This window comes from Oryzias latipes, chromosome 1 (assembly GCF_002234675.1).
Source record: "Oryzias latipes chromosome 1, ASM223467v1".
Taxonomy (NCBI): domain Eukaryota; kingdom Metazoa; phylum Chordata; class Actinopteri; order Beloniformes; family Adrianichthyidae; genus Oryzias; species Oryzias latipes.
In genome coordinates, this window is record NC_019859.2 from 26,741,118 (window position 1) to 26,759,304 (window position 18,187).

Below are 18,187 nucleotides of genomic sequence, written 5' to 3' on the forward strand. Positions count from 1 at the left end.
TCCATGATCAAATGACACAACCAACATAAAAAGTGCTATTTACTACAATGACAATAGTAAAGGGTAAACCGACTGTCAATGCAACTTTACTAGCAGTGTTTTGTAACAGAGGGACAGTTGCATATTGTACATTGTGTGGGAAAAACGGTTACAATAAATCCATATTTTAAGTAAGATTCATGTTGAATCCGGATTTTTTTCTTCAGTTTCCCCACTAGCTTTTTACTCCCCAAAGAAATGTTGTTTTTTTTAGTCACTTTATTCGCTAAGGGGGTTTTTAATTAAGCAGTCTGAGCAGTCGCTTTAAGAAGCTAGCAGATGTATTTATAAAATGTGTCCAAGCGACTGAAGTTATAGTTGGTTATGTGGTGGGAAGAATTAGATGGTTTTTCAAAATAAAAGTTCTCTCAGAATCAGAAAATAAACAAAACATAAATAATCAAAGTTAGAGTAGATGTATTTTTCTTATCCCAGGGGTTGGGGACCACTGCTTGAGACAGAGGTCTCCAACACAGAGTTCGATCAGATGTAACCCTTGTGCTATCCTAGGCACTTTACCATTGGGAGTTGAGTCATCTAGACCAGTGTTTTTCAACCAGTGTGCCGCGGCACACTAGTGTGCCGTGGGAGATGGTCAAGTGTGCCGTGGGAAATTGTCCTCATTAACTGATCTAAAAACATTTCCCATCTCCAGGATTTCAGCTCTCTGTTCATCCAAACAGGCCCTGATAAAACACTGAGGAGTTAGGAATATAAAAGATGTAAAATACATTTTCTTTACGTTTATTTTATTTTATTAAAGACATTTTGATAAGAATGACTGTACAGTACCGCGATTCAGCTGCACCTTCGGCTGTATTTTGGAAAAGTCCCGTCCCTTTAACTGTCTCCACCAATCATTCTTGGGGAGCTTAATCACATGTCATCAGTCTGACCAATCAGACGTGGTTAAAGTCTTCACTTCCTTGTCCCGATTTAGCTCGTAAAGTCGCTCAGTTCTAACAAAAATAGCAGCTAAAGCTCGTCTTTAGCGGTGTAGCTTTGCACAAAATCCGGTATCAGACCGTGGAACAAGTGAACAAAACACTGAAGCTCCGAAAACCGATCTCCAGCCGTTTTATGCACTACATCTCCCATGATGCATTGGGTCATGAGATTGACAGCGCACAAGGAGATCTGTTGTTAAACGTCTTGAAAAAACGAACACACATCAATCGGTTTTTAAATCTTCTAACTTAACTTTTATTGCATTTTTTAGAAAAGAAAACAGCTGCAGTTTCCAGCTTTTTCTGACACAATTTTCTCAAAAATGCATGTGAGATTGCGGAGGGACTGTAGATCAATACAGACCATGAGTTTCTCCTTTTTTTTTTTTTGGATGCTGGTGTGCCGCGGGATTTTTTTTAAGGTTAAAGTGTGCCGTGGCTCAGAAAAGGTTGAAAAACACTGATCTAGACCCACTAGACAGTGCTCTGAACCTTTTTTCTTCAATGATTTGTGAACCTCACTGGTGTCCATGGATGACATGAAATCTTTCCACCTTCGACCCCATAGGATAGCACAAGGGTTATGAGTTAGAGAAATACAACAAGTTGACTACCTTATGTGGACTTTGTGACCCAAACACATAAATAAAGCATCACAGTAGATAAGGCAGTAGCTTTGGTAAACCTGTACCTTTTTGAACTTTTTGCAGGGAAAGTTCTTGAGCTGAGAAGAGTCTGTTATTTGTCCCTTTCTCTTGTTCTGGCATTTTTTCCTTTTGTCCTGTAGGTCCATACTGATGCCACCCCTACACAGGGCATAAAGAGGGTGCAGAGAGTTATAGAAAAGCTGCGACTACCCCAAAAGAAAGAGAAACAAACGTCATTCTTCAACACAAAATCAGTTTCCCAAAAGTCCCACATTAAAACTGTTCAAATGTTACTATGACAACTGGAAGCATGTATTTGTGAATGCAGGTAATGGCCCAAACCATCACACCACCATTGCCATGTTTAACACTCACTATGCAGGCTTAAAAACGGATCATTTACTCCAGAAATACGATGCTCAGCCTTTACAATATTTGTCCAAAGTTTGTGCTTCCTAATTCTTGAATTTGATTAAATGCCAACTTGTTGCTGGATTAGGTTGTGACCCTGAATGGCAAATCACATGACCAAATTACTTTCTCCAAAAAGACATTCAAAACAAAATTTCCAGAAACCAAAACTTTAAAAAAAAAAAGTTATGGAAAAAAACATTTCCAGAGATCATAAATTAAATGTTGAAACATGACAAACAAAAACTGGGAACCCAAGAACTGCTTATTTTTTCCCCCAAAAAATTTGAATACCATTAAAAAGTGTATTCATTTCTATAATTCCATTTAAAAATTAGAATTTTTAACATTTAGAGTCAGGGTCCTCTGTTTAATGGATTTCAAGTATGTTTTTTTTCTACATAAATTGGGGTTCTAGCTTAAAAAACCTCATTTCTGGGAATTACTTTTTTTTTTTACAATTTATTTTTTGTTTAATTTTTTGGGAAATCTATTTCGTTGTGATGTTTTCTTTTTTAATTGTCTTTGCATCAAGTGATTTGTTGATGTTGGAGATGAATCCGCTGTGGGAATGTGTGTCTGTTTGCTTCATTTACCCGGCTTTGGCTCGAGCTTTGGGTCCCCAGAAGGCCTGAGGGTTCTCCTGGAACCGGGTCAAATGGCGTTTACGGGACTGAGGGTTGGCATCTTCTCTTACCCTGAAACAGGCCTCAAAGCTACACAAACACACACACACTGTTAGCCAACATTTTAGGCTAAAACAAACATCTTTGGAGCTCCAACTCTCAGAAACAGATGTTCTCACGGATCTCACCTGGGCTCACAGGACAAAATCTTGAATGCGGGGCTGGTGGGAGACAGCTTCTCCCTCTTCACAGGGTTTGTCTTCTCCTACAGCAGACAACCAAATCACAACTGCGTGTTTACAGCCCTTCCTTTCCAGTTGCACAGGTCTCTGGAACACGGTTTGAATCCTCTTTTTCTGTGTTTTACTCAACAGCAAGAGGAATCTTCAAATAAAGAAATAGCATTTAATTATTTACCCAACATCGCATGATGTCCCAGATAGCAGCGGGAGGAGCGTCTGTCTTGATGGCATTTTTACAGGCGTGAGACATAGAAACCCTGTGACCAGCATGAAGCAGAGCAGACCTGCAGACAGGAGATCCGCCTTTACGTCTGGGTGCAAGCAGACACATGTCCTGCTCATAAATGCATCTTTATCTGAGCTGAATCAACCAAAGCAGCACTGCATACACTTTGATGTAAATATTATTTGGTAGACATTGAATCATATAGTTTATTTGGAGCAAATTACAAAATGCAAAGTGAGCGAACAACAGAGAAATCCAAGTCAAATCCATCTCTGGTGTTTCAGCCTTCAAATCTGCATCGGTTCTGATAGATCCACTAGAATCAAGTCAGTGATTTTGTAGGATCATAATGCAGTGTTTGATCAACCACTTCTACCAAACGGATGCTAATGATCATCAGTGTCACACATAGGTTGAAACCCAGTCCTGAACTGATGCATAAACTGGGTTAGAAAAAAAACAAACTACCAACATGAAGTTAAGGATGATGGGTCCATTTCATGGAAAGATGGAACACGGCATCAGCAAGGTCTCTTCCAGACAAAGATGGCAAAACAGACGGAGGTTTCAAGACCTTAAAGTACTTCGAAAGGAGCTCAAAAGACAGGAAACGATGAAGATCAGTAGATCAGTGGTCGGACACAGAAACCTGGTTAAGCTTAATACCCTTAAAAAATCAGACAATGTTTAAGAATCAATGGGACCCAGGTACACCCGTTCACACATGAGCCTGTGCGATATGTGGATCGCAAAAGACAGCGTAAACTGCGATAAAAAGTTACACTAAATGTTTACACACATGCTAAAAGAATTTCACGGCAGCTTGAAGCATTTAAAGTCCCCTATTAGAATACATTTTTTAAATAAAACTTTCTTAGTGGTGATTTAACTATGATTTTGAAGTTTTTAACGAAAATCCAACAACCTTAATGTCTTAAAAAGCCATATTTCATGTTTATCTGAAGCCTTTGTTTCCAACAGAAAAGCTGCCATTTTGACAAAAGTGGAATTCTGTCATGTGTAGCTCTGACCAAGGTGCAGAGGGGGACAATGGGACATGTAGTGGCAGTTCAGCCAGGAGGTAGGGTCAAAGAGGAGCGTTGAGAGCAAGAGAGGGTAGTGCCTGCCTGCGGGCCGTTCAACACCGCTCACGGCTTTAATGAAATTGTTACTGTTGCATCTCACCTGCTTATTATCATTTATCAGTGTCATTTATTTGACCTGCTTTGAATGTTTTGGATAAATTCAAAATAAGAATGTTATCTAGTGCGAATATGGGTTGTGTTTATACCTAAACTGGAGCAGAGGTGGAGTATTGCAGTGCAGGGTGCTGCTCAGGTTGTCAATAGTGTAGTAAAGAGGCACATCCTCCAACTCCTGAAAAAAGCCAAAGAATCAAAGTTGTGGTGATGCGTTTGAAAGCACAGAAGCCCCTTTGCTTTAGGAATAAAAAGGAGGTACCTCCGTCACCATGCTGAGCACGCCCTCGATACGCTTCGACGTCCCAAATCTGGAGGGGTTCCCCGACACAGCAGACAACACCTTTTGGACAAACCTCAAGTCGTGGATGGGCTCGGCCCAGATGGGTCCCCCCAGCTAGAGGAAGGTTATAAAAAACATTCTTCAAAAGAGTCAACAATTGAGCACATTGTATGTGTTTGTGTGCTGCATCTACAGGGTGGTGTGTTAGTGCGCCACCTGATGTCTGTGTCCGCAGTGCTGACACTCGGGGCCCACAGGCGGCCCTGTGGCAGCGGAATACTTCACACTGAAATGGAGAAAACATTGAAGGAGGAGCCTCTGTCATACTGCTGTCCTGCAGCTCTCATGCGTGACCCACACAACAAACTTAGATCCACCTTCCCAAAATTTAAGTCCCAACAGGAACAATGTCTTACTTCTTTCCGTTGATTGTTTTCCGGCCCATTCTCTGCAAATGGAAAGACCCGCAGCCAATGCAGTTGTACAGCAGAGCCTGTTTACTGAAACACAAAATATAAAGTCAACATTCAGGCACAGGCCGCCGGCTCACGTCCTAGCTCACCAGAAAGAGCAGAAAGTGAAGTAGTGAGTGAGAAGAAAGATAAAAACTCCTGAGCAGCTCAGGACTTTATGCCTCAAAATAAGCCACCCTTAAGGCAATGCTTTTGTTAGTCTAGGCCAGGAGTGGGCAAAGTACGGCCCGCCTCCATGTTTGGTTCTGCCTCCGGAACAATATCAGAGACTCATAATCTTTTCCCCTCATAAGTCTGGCCATGCGATGGAGACCTACATAGAACAGGACATTTTATTCCCCCCTTCTGCAGTCTATGCCCTGATCTGAAACTAAGTCTTTTTCAAATAGAACAGAAGACAGTCTTCCATTTCTATGTTGCAGTTCATCTTTCACGATTTTGTTTAATGTTTTAGAGCAATTATGCGGCTATTGTTTTTTTCAAACAGCGCACCCTGTCCTGTGTCCTGATTGGCTGGATACCTTGTCAATCAATCTCCTCTATGCCGTGCCTCCGGTAGAGAAACACACAGCTCTTCAGATCTACATAAATCTTTGATCGCGATCAGATCTTTTGTTTTATACTGGACTTAATTTAGATAAAAATTGAACTTGAACAACATTCAACGATTTGCAAAGATGGATGTGCAGATTGTCCATATAAAATAAAAGCGTTTTTGCCGATTAGGGATAGATTCATGGATAAAGTGTGTGTGCGTTTGCCTGGGGGCGGTTCTGGCAGCAAAGACTTCCTGGAAGAGGCTGTTCCTAACTTTGTTAAGTCCCAATTTTCATGGATTGGGAGGGGCTGGTGCTCAGAGCGCAGGTTTTTAGAAGAAAACTCATTAATGTGTGAATTAATCAAAATACTACTTTGGGGTTTCATTTTGAGATAAATAAACATTATAATACACTTAAAAGCTCAAAAAATATATCATGACAATCAGAAATGTAAAGGGTCTACAGCAGTGGCGGTTCTACACTAACTTACTCCCTGGGCGAGTAACCCCACCAGCGCCCCCCCCCCCCCCCCCCCCCCCCCCCGCACACATACAAAATTTGACAACATCCTGTTGTGTTCCCTATCTTCTATTTAGCCATTTTACTCAAAAAATGCATGAATTTTCTAGACTCGTATTACAGGGGGGTCAAACTCAGTCACACAGGGACCTAAGTTAAAAACACGCTTAAGGTTTTGGGCCGAAGAAGATAAACATTTACTGAACACACTAAAGCTAAGCTTTTAAACCTTTTAAACTAAACTTTTTGAACATAAATATGAATAAAAACAGGAACATTAATCCATAGAAATATATTCTGTCAAAATTATCCAAATATGAACATGCTGCAGGACAAAACAAAGAAAGCCTGGAAATATTAATAAGAAATTACAAATCAAATAATTCCATTTTTTTGCTCTTTTATCATTTTTTAGAGCATTTTTTTTAGAGCTGGACTCCTGCTTCATTTTTAGCAATAATTTCTTAATGTGAGACGTCCTGTGTGTGTCTTTGTGAAATATATCAGAGGGATTAGATCTAAAAAATAAAACTTATTGTGATTAATATGTTTAGGTCTTACAAAACATTAAAGACTAAATCTTAGAACTCATCAGTGGGATTACTCCAAAAATATTTGGCATTTCCCTAAATTTGTGCAACACCAACAGTAGAAATCCTCCAAAAAAACTCAATCCATAAAAAATGGTCTGCGCTCATCCCCCCTCCCCCTCCCCTTTCCTCTGACACATGCGGCTCCGTCTCTATGACGGGAGGCGCAGCTGCGGCTCAGAGTTGATTGTCAGATAGAAAAAGACTCCCAATCACCTGTTAGTGTGATTCAGCCAGCCACCGGAGAATTGCGCTCCCCTCTCGAGTTTTTTGACTTACGTTCCAAACACCACCGCAAAGAGGTGTGGCCGCAAGCGTCTTACAGCAGAGGGCGGTGGTCACGTGCGCATCGGGTCTGCTGTGTCGGAGCAAAGAATTGTGGGAAATAATCCCCATTGCCTGCTTTTGTCGAAATTGGGTTGAGCACGGGTGTTTGTTCTGCCTAATTCCCTTTCATGTGCCTGTTTTACATTGATTATCCTTTTTTTTTTTTTTTTTTTTTTTTTTTTTTTTGCACCTTAAGTGTGAAGAGGACATAGGACGAAGACATTCTTAACAGTCTGATGTGTCAAAACAAAAGCATTAAGTGTCGGCTGCTGAAGCAACTTCAAGTTAAAAGCTCCAAGCTGCCTCTTTGAATATAACAAGTTAGCACATTTTATACCATGGTCCGGTTGAATACTTGATTCTGATTGGCTGCTGGGTATGCGTTAAAACCTGATAACCGCACGGTGAAAAAAGAAGTTCCGGTCGGCTAGCTTAAATGATTTGTATCACTGCGCCGGCTTCTGTAAAACAACCTTTTGCTTCATCATCGGGGCAAAAACAAGCGGTAAGCGATTAACTTTCCCTCTGAATTGATGCTTTATTCAACCCATCGGGACGATCAGCATATATATATCGCTGAATCTTGACTGCAGCGGTGGTGCTGCGCGACGCGGACTATATGTTACGTGATGCGGCGCGATGCGCCGCATCACGTAACATATAGTCCGCTGTTTATGAGAAAAGTGATACAAATCGAAAAAAAAAACAAGAATTAAGGACTAAAACCTGGTTAATATGTATTGCTTTTGTAAGTGACCATGGTATAAGCGGGTTAATGGCCTTCGAAGTGTGCGGTTACTACTTTTTAACGCACTTCGCGGAAGCAACCGTCCTCCGCTTCGCGTCGGACGGTTCAGGCTTCCACGGCGTGCGTTAAAAAGTAGTAACCGCACACTTCGTCGGCCATTAACCCTTACATGTGTAACGCATCAGGCACGGCAAATGCCGCCCCCTGAAAAGTGCCGCCCTAGGCGACCGCCCACATCGCCCATATCAAAAACCGCCACTGGTCTACAGGATTTCTGATTTAAATTAGCATTGACGCGCAGACACCCATGAGCTGCGCTCGTGTGCATGCACTCTGAGATCGTAGCCCACCCTCAGCCATACTCGGCCTTCAGAGGCCCCAAGGTAAATTGAGTTTGAGACCCCTGAACTAGAACTACTAAATGCTTAAGTTCCTTTAAAAGACCACTCAGTCTGTCTTAAAAGGTTTAACGTTGACTAATATGTTAAAAAGTCCAAGTATGGAGGGTCACGTGATGATGGCTGACTGAGGGACGTGTTTTTGTCGTGCTCCCGCTCCCACTTCTACCTTGGATCACTCTTTTTTGCCTCAGCTTATTGGATAAGCCAGATACATCTAATCCACACCGGTTACCTGAGGAGCAGTTTCAATTCAAAAATGTCGAAACAAACGAAAATACAGACGCGGAAAACGATGCTAACACCCTCTGCTAGCACATCGCTAAATGCAGCAGATAACTCGCCTGCGGACAACACTCAGTCTCCACCAATTATGGAAACCTCCGCCTTGATACGGGAGGTCTCTCAAAACTTTTGTGAAATAATGGAGGACAAATTTTCTAAACTCTCCGAAACCTTGGATAGGTTCTCGGCGACCCTGGAGAGCCACTCTAAGCGTATTACGGAGGCAGAGCAGCGCGTGTCATGCGTAGAGGACACGCTGTCTGTCCTGCAAGAAAAAGTCACCAAACTGAAAAGAAAATCAAAGAACTGGAAGCTGGCATGGTCGAAATGGAAAACCGGAGCAGACGTGACAATATCCGCATCCTTAATCTAAAGGAGGGCACGGAGGGAAACCAACCCTTGCAGTTTTTCGAGTCGTGGCTGCCGACCCTGCTCGGGCTTGACGCGAACCCCGCGATCAAGTGCGCACCGCGGCTTGGGACCGCGGAATGCACGTCCTCGCCCGGTGAATATTAAACTCCACAACTTGAGGGACAAATCGAGGATACTCACAGCGCTCCGAAAAAAAACTCACGCTGGAACACGACGGTCAGCGGATCTACATCCAGCAGGATCTCTCTGCGGCTGTCAGAGAGGAACGCCGGGTGTTCAACGGAGTATGCCAGGCGTTGATCAGTAAAGGGATCCGCTTCAACATGCGCTATCCAGCCACACTGGTGGTGCACCACAACGAATCGGATCACAAGTTTGAAACAAAAAGTGCTGCTGAAGACTTTCTCAACGCATTGGTCTAGATGCTACAGAAGAGGATCCAACAAGTTTGTAAAGCTGTTCTTTTTTTTTTCTTCCTCCTTTTTTTTTCTCTTGCATTATGTGGTAAATATTCATCCACAACTGAGAAATACTACAAACTGATGGAAAAATAATCTCCTGTCAGGATTATTTTTGAAGTATATCTTAAATGCCATAGAAATGCTCATGCGCAATTTAACATTTTAATATAACTTTTTTTTTTTTCAATTTTTTTATTTTATTATTTATCTATTTTTGAAGCCCTTTACGTTTAGAATCTAGATAAGACTAAAAGAGTATTTCTGTTATTAGAAGAGTGAGGTTGACGCATAGTGGGGGCGGGGGTGGGATTGCTTCGGGGGACTTTCTTTTTTTTTCTTCTTCCTTCTCTCCTTCTCCAGGGACAATAACAAACCTCAGCAGCACGTGGCCATATTTTCTTCTTTTTGTCATAGGACGTTTGTAGTTTTTGAGTTTTTTTTTTGTTGTTTTTTCCTATTACCCAACTTTCCAGGCTCCTGAAAGCCACATGTTACAATGGGTGTTTTTGTTTGGGTTTTCTGTAGACTTAACTGTTCTGTTTGATCTCCTGATGTTCAGAATAGGTTTGTTTATGACAGCACAACTCTTTAATCAATCCAATATAGTTCATGCATATGGGGTCATCTTGTATCACTCTGTTACATTTCTCAAACTAAATCACCTTTATCTGATAGCTAAAGGTTACTTACCTTATGAGTGATATAAAAATTAATGTCAAAGGTAAGGTGACTTAATGTCAAAGGTATCAACCACGTGGTGAAGAGGCGTAAATTACTCTCCATGCTTAAAAAAGATAAGGTGCAGGTAGCACTTCTACAGGAAACCCACCTAACTGACCCAGAACATTTGAAACTCAGACGTGATTGGGTTGGCCAAATCTTCTTTGCCTCATATACCTCAAAAAGTAGAGGAGTGGCAATACTCATTCACAAACACTTGCCATTCACAATTGATAAAATTGTACAGGACAAAGAGGGACGATTTGTCTTGATCACTGGATTTTTGTATGGGGAACAAATTATGATAGGAAGTGTTTATGCTCCAAATAGCTATGAAGGCTCATTTTACTCAAAATTATTAGTTAGCTGAAGTTTCGGCAATATGTCCTGGCCACATCATACTTGGAGGCGACTTTAATTGTGGCTTAAACCCTAATTTAGATCACAAACCAGCAAAAAAAAGTCCCCCTTCCAAAATATCTCATGCTACAACAGATTTGTGTACAGCTCTTGGATTATTAGATGCATGGAGGGTCATCAACCCTCAAGGAAAAAATTTTACATTCTTCTCTCATCCTCACCATTCCTTCTCAAGAATTGATTATATCTTTGTTTCCAGACCAATTATCGATCGGACTAAATCATGCTCTATTAACACTTGTCCCCTCTCTGATCACTCTTCTGTCACAGTTGAACTCATGCCCCCTTACTATGACCCACAGGCTAGACAATGGCACCTGAATTCGCTTTTACTTAGCAACCCTGCTTTTAGATCCTACTTGGAAGCAGAGTGGAAACTTTACATTTCCAAAAATGATACATCTGATACCTCAGCTTCCATCTTATGGGAGGCTGGAAAAGCCTTTATGAGGGGTTCTATTATCTCCTATACAGCAGCGAGGAAAAAATTGTCTTATCAAAACAACTAGACTTAGAACAACAAATTAAAAATTTGGACAGAGAGCTCAAAATGTCTTTTTCTACCACTGGTTTTAAAAACTGGAAGCTGCCCGATCTGCGCTGGATCACTTACTAACTCAAAAGGCTGAATCTGCTGTATTTTTTGCCAAACATCGTTTATTCACATCTGGTAACAAACCTGGTAGACTACTGGCCCGACTGGCGAGAGGTCGGACTGCCCCTACCATAATATCATCTCTCAAAGACTATACTAATACTCACCATTTCAAATCCAAAAACATTTGTAATATAATGAAAGAATTCTTTCGAAATCTGTACACTTCAGAGTGTCAAAACACATCAATTAAAAGGAAGCATTTCCTGAATGGAGTTGTCTTTCCCTATCTGTCAGAGGAAAAATGCCGTAATCTGGGTAGACCAATTACAGAGAATGAGGTCATGGAGACCATCAATTCCCTACCCAATGGAAAAGCTCCAGGCCCCGATGGATTCGGTCCCGAATATTATAAAAAAAATGGCTAAATTGGTTGTAGGACCTCTAACAAATATGTTTGGCGAGTCGGGTATGAGGGGATGTCTTCCACCTACCCTGAATCTGGCCCACATCTCTTTAATTCTGAAAAAAGACAAACCTGCAGATAATTGTGCCTCTTACAGACCAATCAGTTTACTTGGTACTGACATTAAAATACTTGCAAAACTACTCGCCAGAAGGCTGGAGTTAGTACTGCCTACTCTAATAAATCCGGATCAGACTGGCTTTATTAAGAATAGATACTCTCACTCTAATGTTCGCAGGTTACTTAATATTATCCACTTTTCCCAATATTCCAGAACTAGAGCCCTGATACTATCGTTAGACGCTGAAAAAGCATTCGACCGTGTTGAGTGGGAGTATCTATTTGATACGCTAGACAAGTTTGGACTTGGTCCAGATTTTATAAATTGGATTTATCTTTTATATAGATCTCCAACTGCCAGGATTCGCGTAAACGGGTCAACATCTGATATCATTCCCCTATCTAGAGGTACTCGCCAGGGATGTCCCCTATCTCCGTTACTATTCGCCCTTGCATTGGAGCCACTGGCAGAAACCATCAGACATCACAAAAATCTGTCTGGTGTCACCTTAGGAAAAACTGAGCATAAAATCTCACTCTATGCTGATGACGTCCTTTTGTTTATTACGAACCCGGAGGATTCCATACCTAACCTAATCTCAATTATTAATCAATTTGGTGAGATACCTGGCTATAAAATCAATTTTGAGAAGTCGGAAGCGCTGCCTCTAGGCAACTTTGGAGACCACACCACACTAGTTGACTTCCCATTCAAATGGTCACTCTCCGGTTTTATTTACCTGGGGATTAGAGTATCGACTTCAATTAAGGATCTGTATAAACAAAATTTTACAACTACTGTAAAATCAGTCAAAAATGACTTGAATAGATGGTTTGATCTTCCTTTGTCATGCATGGGTAGGATCAGCTTAATTAAAATGAACGCTCTTCCCAGACTCCTATACCCGATGCAAATGCTACCACTTAGGATTAACAGATTGGCTATATTAGATATCCAAAGATCTATATCCCGGTTTATATGGTATGGTAAAAGACCACGACTAAAAATGAGGACTCTACAGTTGCCGTTAAACAAGGGAGGCCAAGCGCTCCCCAACTTCTTATACTACAACTGGGCCCGTCATGCCAGGGTAGTGTATGGCTGGCTCAAACATTTCCTCAACCCGGAAGAACCTCATGTGGATGCTTGGAGCTGTGCCCCCCACTCTCTATTAAGTTTGCTTTCAATAAATCTTAATGAGCTCCCAGGAGAGGTTGCAAACAATCTCATCCTTAAAAACACACTCAAAATCTGGCGAAACATCACCAAGCAGGCCAGCCAACAAGGCTCCTCACTGGCATTAAAGCCTTTGATACATAACAAAGCTTTCCCCCCTGGCTGGGGAGTAAGCAGCTTCAATGATTGGCACTCAAAAGGGTTAAAATTTGTGGGTGATTTATTTGATGGAGGAAACATCGCCTCGTTCTCACAAATTCAAATCAAATACGGGATCCCACGCTACCAATTCTTTGGTTTTCTTCAAGCTAGGCATTTTGCGGAATCATTATGCTCTCTCCCACTAAATCAACCTATCAAAAATCCAATAGAAAGCTTCTTGTTGGACCTTACTTCCTCAGCTATTAACAAGAAGTTCATCTCCCTCTTTTATAGAAAAGTTATTTTATGCGATAACTTTGAAGACTCTAGATCTAAAGGGCTGTGGGAAAACGATCTTGGGATTGACTTAGATGACGGAAGGTGGTACAAGGCCTTTGAATCTGTAAATAAATTATCGTTGTGCAACAGGCTGAGAGAAAACCAGTACAGAATATTACACAGACTACAATGCACCCCTTACCTTTTACATAAAATCAACCCCCAGGTCCCCAAAATATGCATCAAATGTAAAAAACGGACAGGAACCTACTATCATTGTTTTTGGCTATGTCCATTAATATCCAAATTCTGGAGAAACGTTGCAAAAGAACTCACCTCAATACTACTCAAAACAATAAAACTAGATCCAGCCCTCTTCCTTTTGAATATATCTTCAAAGAAACTTCCTGTAACTGCTGCAGAGTTGATTTTGTTGAAAAAACTCCTGCTCCTGGCGAGACGATGTGTTCTTTTGCAGTGGATCAGGGAGAAACCTCCCACAGTTACCCAATGGTACAAAGAAATGTTTCAGATTTTTCCAATGGAGCATCTTAGTGCCTCCTTAAGGGGGAATGATGATGATTTTTATCGGATCTGGCAACCACTTCTTAACTATCTTCCTGATGACCTTATCGGTCTACTACAAAAGGGATGCTCTTCCTTTGTCTTCTCAAGAAACTGGTGAGGAGAGGTGAAGCAGTTTTGGTCAGATAAAACATATAGTGTTAAGTAATGTCCATGTGTAATCCCTATTTTTCTCATTACTACAACTTGTGTAACTGACTGAGTTTACCCTGTGCTGACTTGTTCATTGTTTTGTTATGTAAAAATATAATAAAATACTGTTCTCAAAAAAAAAAAAAAAAAAAAAAAAAGTCCAAGTAGAGCTTTTAAGGAGCCTGATGTCTGCTGTCGGTTCAAGACTTTGGAACTCCGCTGCGTCTCCTGTTCACAGACGCTACATGTGTAGCATCAGTTTGCCAGAGTTTCGTAAATAAAACATTTTTCTACAAAAGTTTGAACTTTAAAAGTTTAAACAGGAGGGGAAAAATGTGAAAATGTTCATGTCTGTCAACACTAACTGTACTGTGGAAAGTATCTCCCACAATAAATAAGGGATCAATGTAAACATTTTATTTCAAATTTTCAATTTCTTCTTTTTCGTATTTACAATCTGTTTTTTTTATTTAGTTTAAAACCATTCTGATTTGATCCCATACATACAGTGAGGTCAATAAGTATTTGATCACCCTGTGATTTAGCAAGTTCTCCCACTTAGAAAACATGGAGGGGTCTAAAATTTGCATCATATGTGCATTTCCACAATGAGAGACAGAATCTGGAGAAACATTCAGAAATCACGTTGTACAATTTTTTATAACAATGTATTTGTATATTACTGTGACAAATAAGTATTTGATCACTTGAGGTTAACAACTTTAATATCTGGTACAGAAGCCATTGTTAAGAATTACAGAGGTCAAACGGTTCCTGTAGTTTCTTTACTAGGTTTCTACACACTGCAGCAGGGATTTTGGCCCACTCCTCCATACAGATCTTCTCTAGATCTGTCAGGGTTTGGGGCTGTCGCTGAGCAACACGGACTTTCAGCTCCCTGCAAAGATTCTCTATTGGATTTAGGTCTGGAGACTGGCTAGGCCACTCCAGAACCTTGATATGCTTCTTACGGAGCCACTTCTTGGTTTTCTTGGCTGTGTGCTTCGGGTCATTGTCATTGTCAAAGACCCAGCCACCACACCAATTTCAACGCTCTGACTGAGGTAAGGAGGATTTTGCCCAATATCTCACAATACAGAGCCCCGTTCATCCTCTCCTTAATACAGTGCAGTCGTCCTGTCCCCTGTGCAGAAAAACACCCCCAGAGCATGATGCTTCCACCTCCGTGCTTCACTGTAGGTATGGTGTTCTTGGGATGATGCTCCTCCTTCTTTCTCCTCCAAACACGCCGATTGGAGTTAAGACCAAAAAGTTCTATTTTGGTCTCATTTGACCACAAGACTTTCTCCCATGGCTCCTCTGGATCATCAAGATGGTGATTGGCAAACTTCAGACGGGCCTTGACATCGGCTGACTTCAGCAGGGGAACCTTACATGCGATACATGATTTTAAACCATGACGTTTTAATGGATTACTTATAGTAGCCTTGGAAACGGTGGTCCCAGCTCTCTTCAGGTCATTGACCAGCTCCTCCCGTGTAGTCCTGGGCTGATTCTTCACCTTCCTTAGCATCATCGATACCCCACAAGGTGAGAGCTTGCAAGGGGCCCCAGTCCGAGGGACATTGACAGGCATCATTAGCCTCTTCCATTTTCTGACAATTGCTCCAACAGTTGTTCTTTTCTCACCAAGCTGCTTGGTAAACGCCCCGTAGCCACTTCCACCTTTGTGAAGGTCTACAATTTTGTCTCTTGTGTCTTTTGACAGCTCTTTGGTTTTATCCATGTTGGTAGTTAGACTTCTGACTGCTTGTGGGGAGCACAGGTGCTTTTATGCAAGCTAACGACCTCAAACAGGTGCAACTAATTTAGAATCATGAGCAGAGTGGAGTTGGACTATTTAAAAGCAGAACAGCAGGTCTTTGCTGGTCAGAATCCTATCTGATAATCAAGTGATCAAATACTTATTTGTCACAGTAATATACAAATAAATTGTTTTAAAACAAAAAAAATGGTACAACGTGATTTCTGAATGTTTCTTCAGATTTTGTCTCTCACTGTGGAAATGCACCTATGATGAAAATTTTAGAACCCCCCATGCTTTTAAGTGGGAAAACTTGCTAAATCACAGGGTGGTCAAATACTTATTGACCTCACTGCATAGGAGCCTAGGACTACCTTTGCAATTTGCTTCTACACTGTGTTATCAGACAAAGTTGTTGGGACATGAACTTAAAATAAAAGAATTCTCACTTCGTTGTTTTTCTTTTTCAATATTTCTATGTAAAATAGATTTTTTAGCAGGTATTTTTGAATTTTCTTGACCCCTTTCTCCAGCACTGACAAGATGTCCTGCCAATGTCATATTTACCAAAAGATTATCCGTAAATCTAGAGTAACTAATCACAAAAAACATGAAATCAAGAAGTATTCCTTGTGCTTTTTTGCATACGTGTGTGTGTGTGCGTGTGTGTGTGTGCACATAAACACCTGGCTGAGTTTTTGACGGTAGCCTGGCCGGTAAAGACGCGAACAAAGACCCGAATATAAAAATCCACACTGACAGACAGGAGAGGTTGGATGTACCGCTGGTACACAGCTGCTCTCTGATCCAAACTGTGGAGGATTATACGAAGAGCCTGAAAAAACAAACAAATGAGCAAAAACACAGTTAAAACTTCATTTTAAAAGGCCTACACTATGCAAAATGTTTATTCTTTTTAGTGTATTATAATGTTCATTCCTCACAGAAACAACCCCAAAGTGGTCATTTGATCTGTTCACGCATTTCTGAGCATTCCTTTAAAAACCTGCGCTCTGAGCACCAGTCGCCCCCAATCCATGAAAACGAGTAGGTTCTCACATTGTGACGTAGACCAGTGAGAACAGCCCCTTCCAAGAAGAGTCTGCACTGCCAGCCCCGCCCCCAGGCTAACACAAACACCCCCTTTTTCTGCGGAGCTAGTGGTGATTAGCTGAACGCTTTACTTTTATATGCACAATATTCACATCCATCTTTAAAAAAATTCGGTTGTTTGTTTTTGTGGGCGAGACACAGACACGCTGCAGAGGCCGGCTCTGGGTTGGCGCCGTGAAATGAGGAGTGAAAGCTGGTGCCTCAGAGATTGAATCGTCTCACTTTCGGGTAGGAAAAGAGCTCAGGAAAATAACTAATATTTAATTCTTTAGTCTTCCAAAGGTAATATATTATAATATACATGGATACTGTTTACACTAAAAGGCTTAAGAATTGCATGTCATAGGCACACTGGTTGAAAAACACTGTTCTAGGACATAGTTTCTGCAGAGCGGCCGGAGCGCACCCCCAACCTAACATAACCACTGCAACAAAAACAGCGAGCAATATTGGAGCTATCCAGCCGTACAGTAACCCATATGTCAGCTCAGGAGAGGAAAACAGAGACATACATGGATGTAGTCGTCTGCAAATGGATGCATCAGAATGGAGCAGGGCAGGGAGCTTGGAGTGGATCTTAAAAGCATAGTGACAGAAAAACATGAGGGCATCTCTGTGCGTGAGAACATGAGGCCTCACCATTTCATGACAGTATTTGGCTTTGATGGAAATGGAACCATATTTGCTGTAGCAGGTCTCTCCACTGTTTCCTGCCATCACAGCCATGTCTGTGCACGTTATACACAGCAGACCTGCAGGGCAGAGAAGGGCGAACAACAGCATACACCTCTGATGAAACAGGAAACTTCAAAAATACACAATTAGCTTCATAAATTAATAACGATTCTTAACTAGTTAAAAGTTGATTTCTAACAAACACAAACATCTATAAAAGACTTCGTTGAAGTTTGTTAAAGCTCGTGTTGAAGCTCTGGAATGTCACACTGAAAGACCCACCTCCTTCACTCACAGACTGCACAGCAGCATCCAGAAAGGTGACTGGGCTGCCATAGGGATCCAGGTCGATCACGTCGTACCGGTCCTTTTTTTTACGCATCTCATACATCAGCATGCTGGACGGTGAAAAGTTCAGGCAGTTTAGAAAAATGGCTTTTATGAATATACTGGAGCATTTATGAGCATTTAAAGAACCACTCTGAAGAAAATCCTGTTTTTGGTGTTTTTAACATATTCTTGCAGAATTTTTCTAATGATGGAGGACACATCTAAATAAAAATTAAGCTCAAAATTGCATACTACTTCACTTGAGCAGACGAAAAATGCAGTTAGAAAAAGATCGTATTTGTTACATAGAAAATTAAAATACGCTGAGTGGGCCACAAGCTCCCTGCTCCGAAATATCAGCATTACGAAGGGAAAGGGGGGTGGGGTTGCTCTGTGC

The 18,187-nt window shown here is 41.3% G+C and overlaps 1 protein-coding gene across 2 annotated transcripts in view; it reads right to left on the reverse strand.

Moving 5' to 3' along the window:
- The window catches only part of trmt1 (tRNA methyltransferase 1), a 28,262-nt gene that overhangs the window by 1,236 nt on the left and 8,839 nt on the right, over window positions 1–18,187 (reverse strand). For both annotated transcript variants that reach the window (XM_004084214.4, XM_011492386.3), the window contains exons 5-15: window positions 17,743–17,858; window positions 17,425–17,537; window positions 16,359–16,507; window positions 5,037–5,120; window positions 4,837–4,906; window positions 4,600–4,734; window positions 4,430–4,515; window positions 3,088–3,196; window positions 2,859–2,935; window positions 2,641–2,760; window positions 1,678–1,792 (exon numbers count right to left, since the gene is read on the reverse strand). In XM_004084214.4, coding sequence (XP_004084262.1) covers window positions 1,678–1,792; window positions 2,641–2,760; window positions 2,859–2,935; window positions 3,088–3,196; window positions 4,430–4,515; window positions 4,600–4,734; window positions 4,837–4,906; window positions 5,037–5,120; window positions 16,359–16,507; window positions 17,425–17,537; window positions 17,743–17,858 — 1,174 coding nt within the window. The remainder of the gene's footprint in view (window positions 1–1,677; window positions 1,793–2,640; window positions 2,761–2,858; window positions 2,936–3,087; window positions 3,197–4,429; window positions 4,516–4,599; window positions 4,735–4,836; window positions 4,907–5,036; window positions 5,121–16,358; window positions 16,508–17,424; window positions 17,538–17,742; window positions 17,859–18,187) is intronic.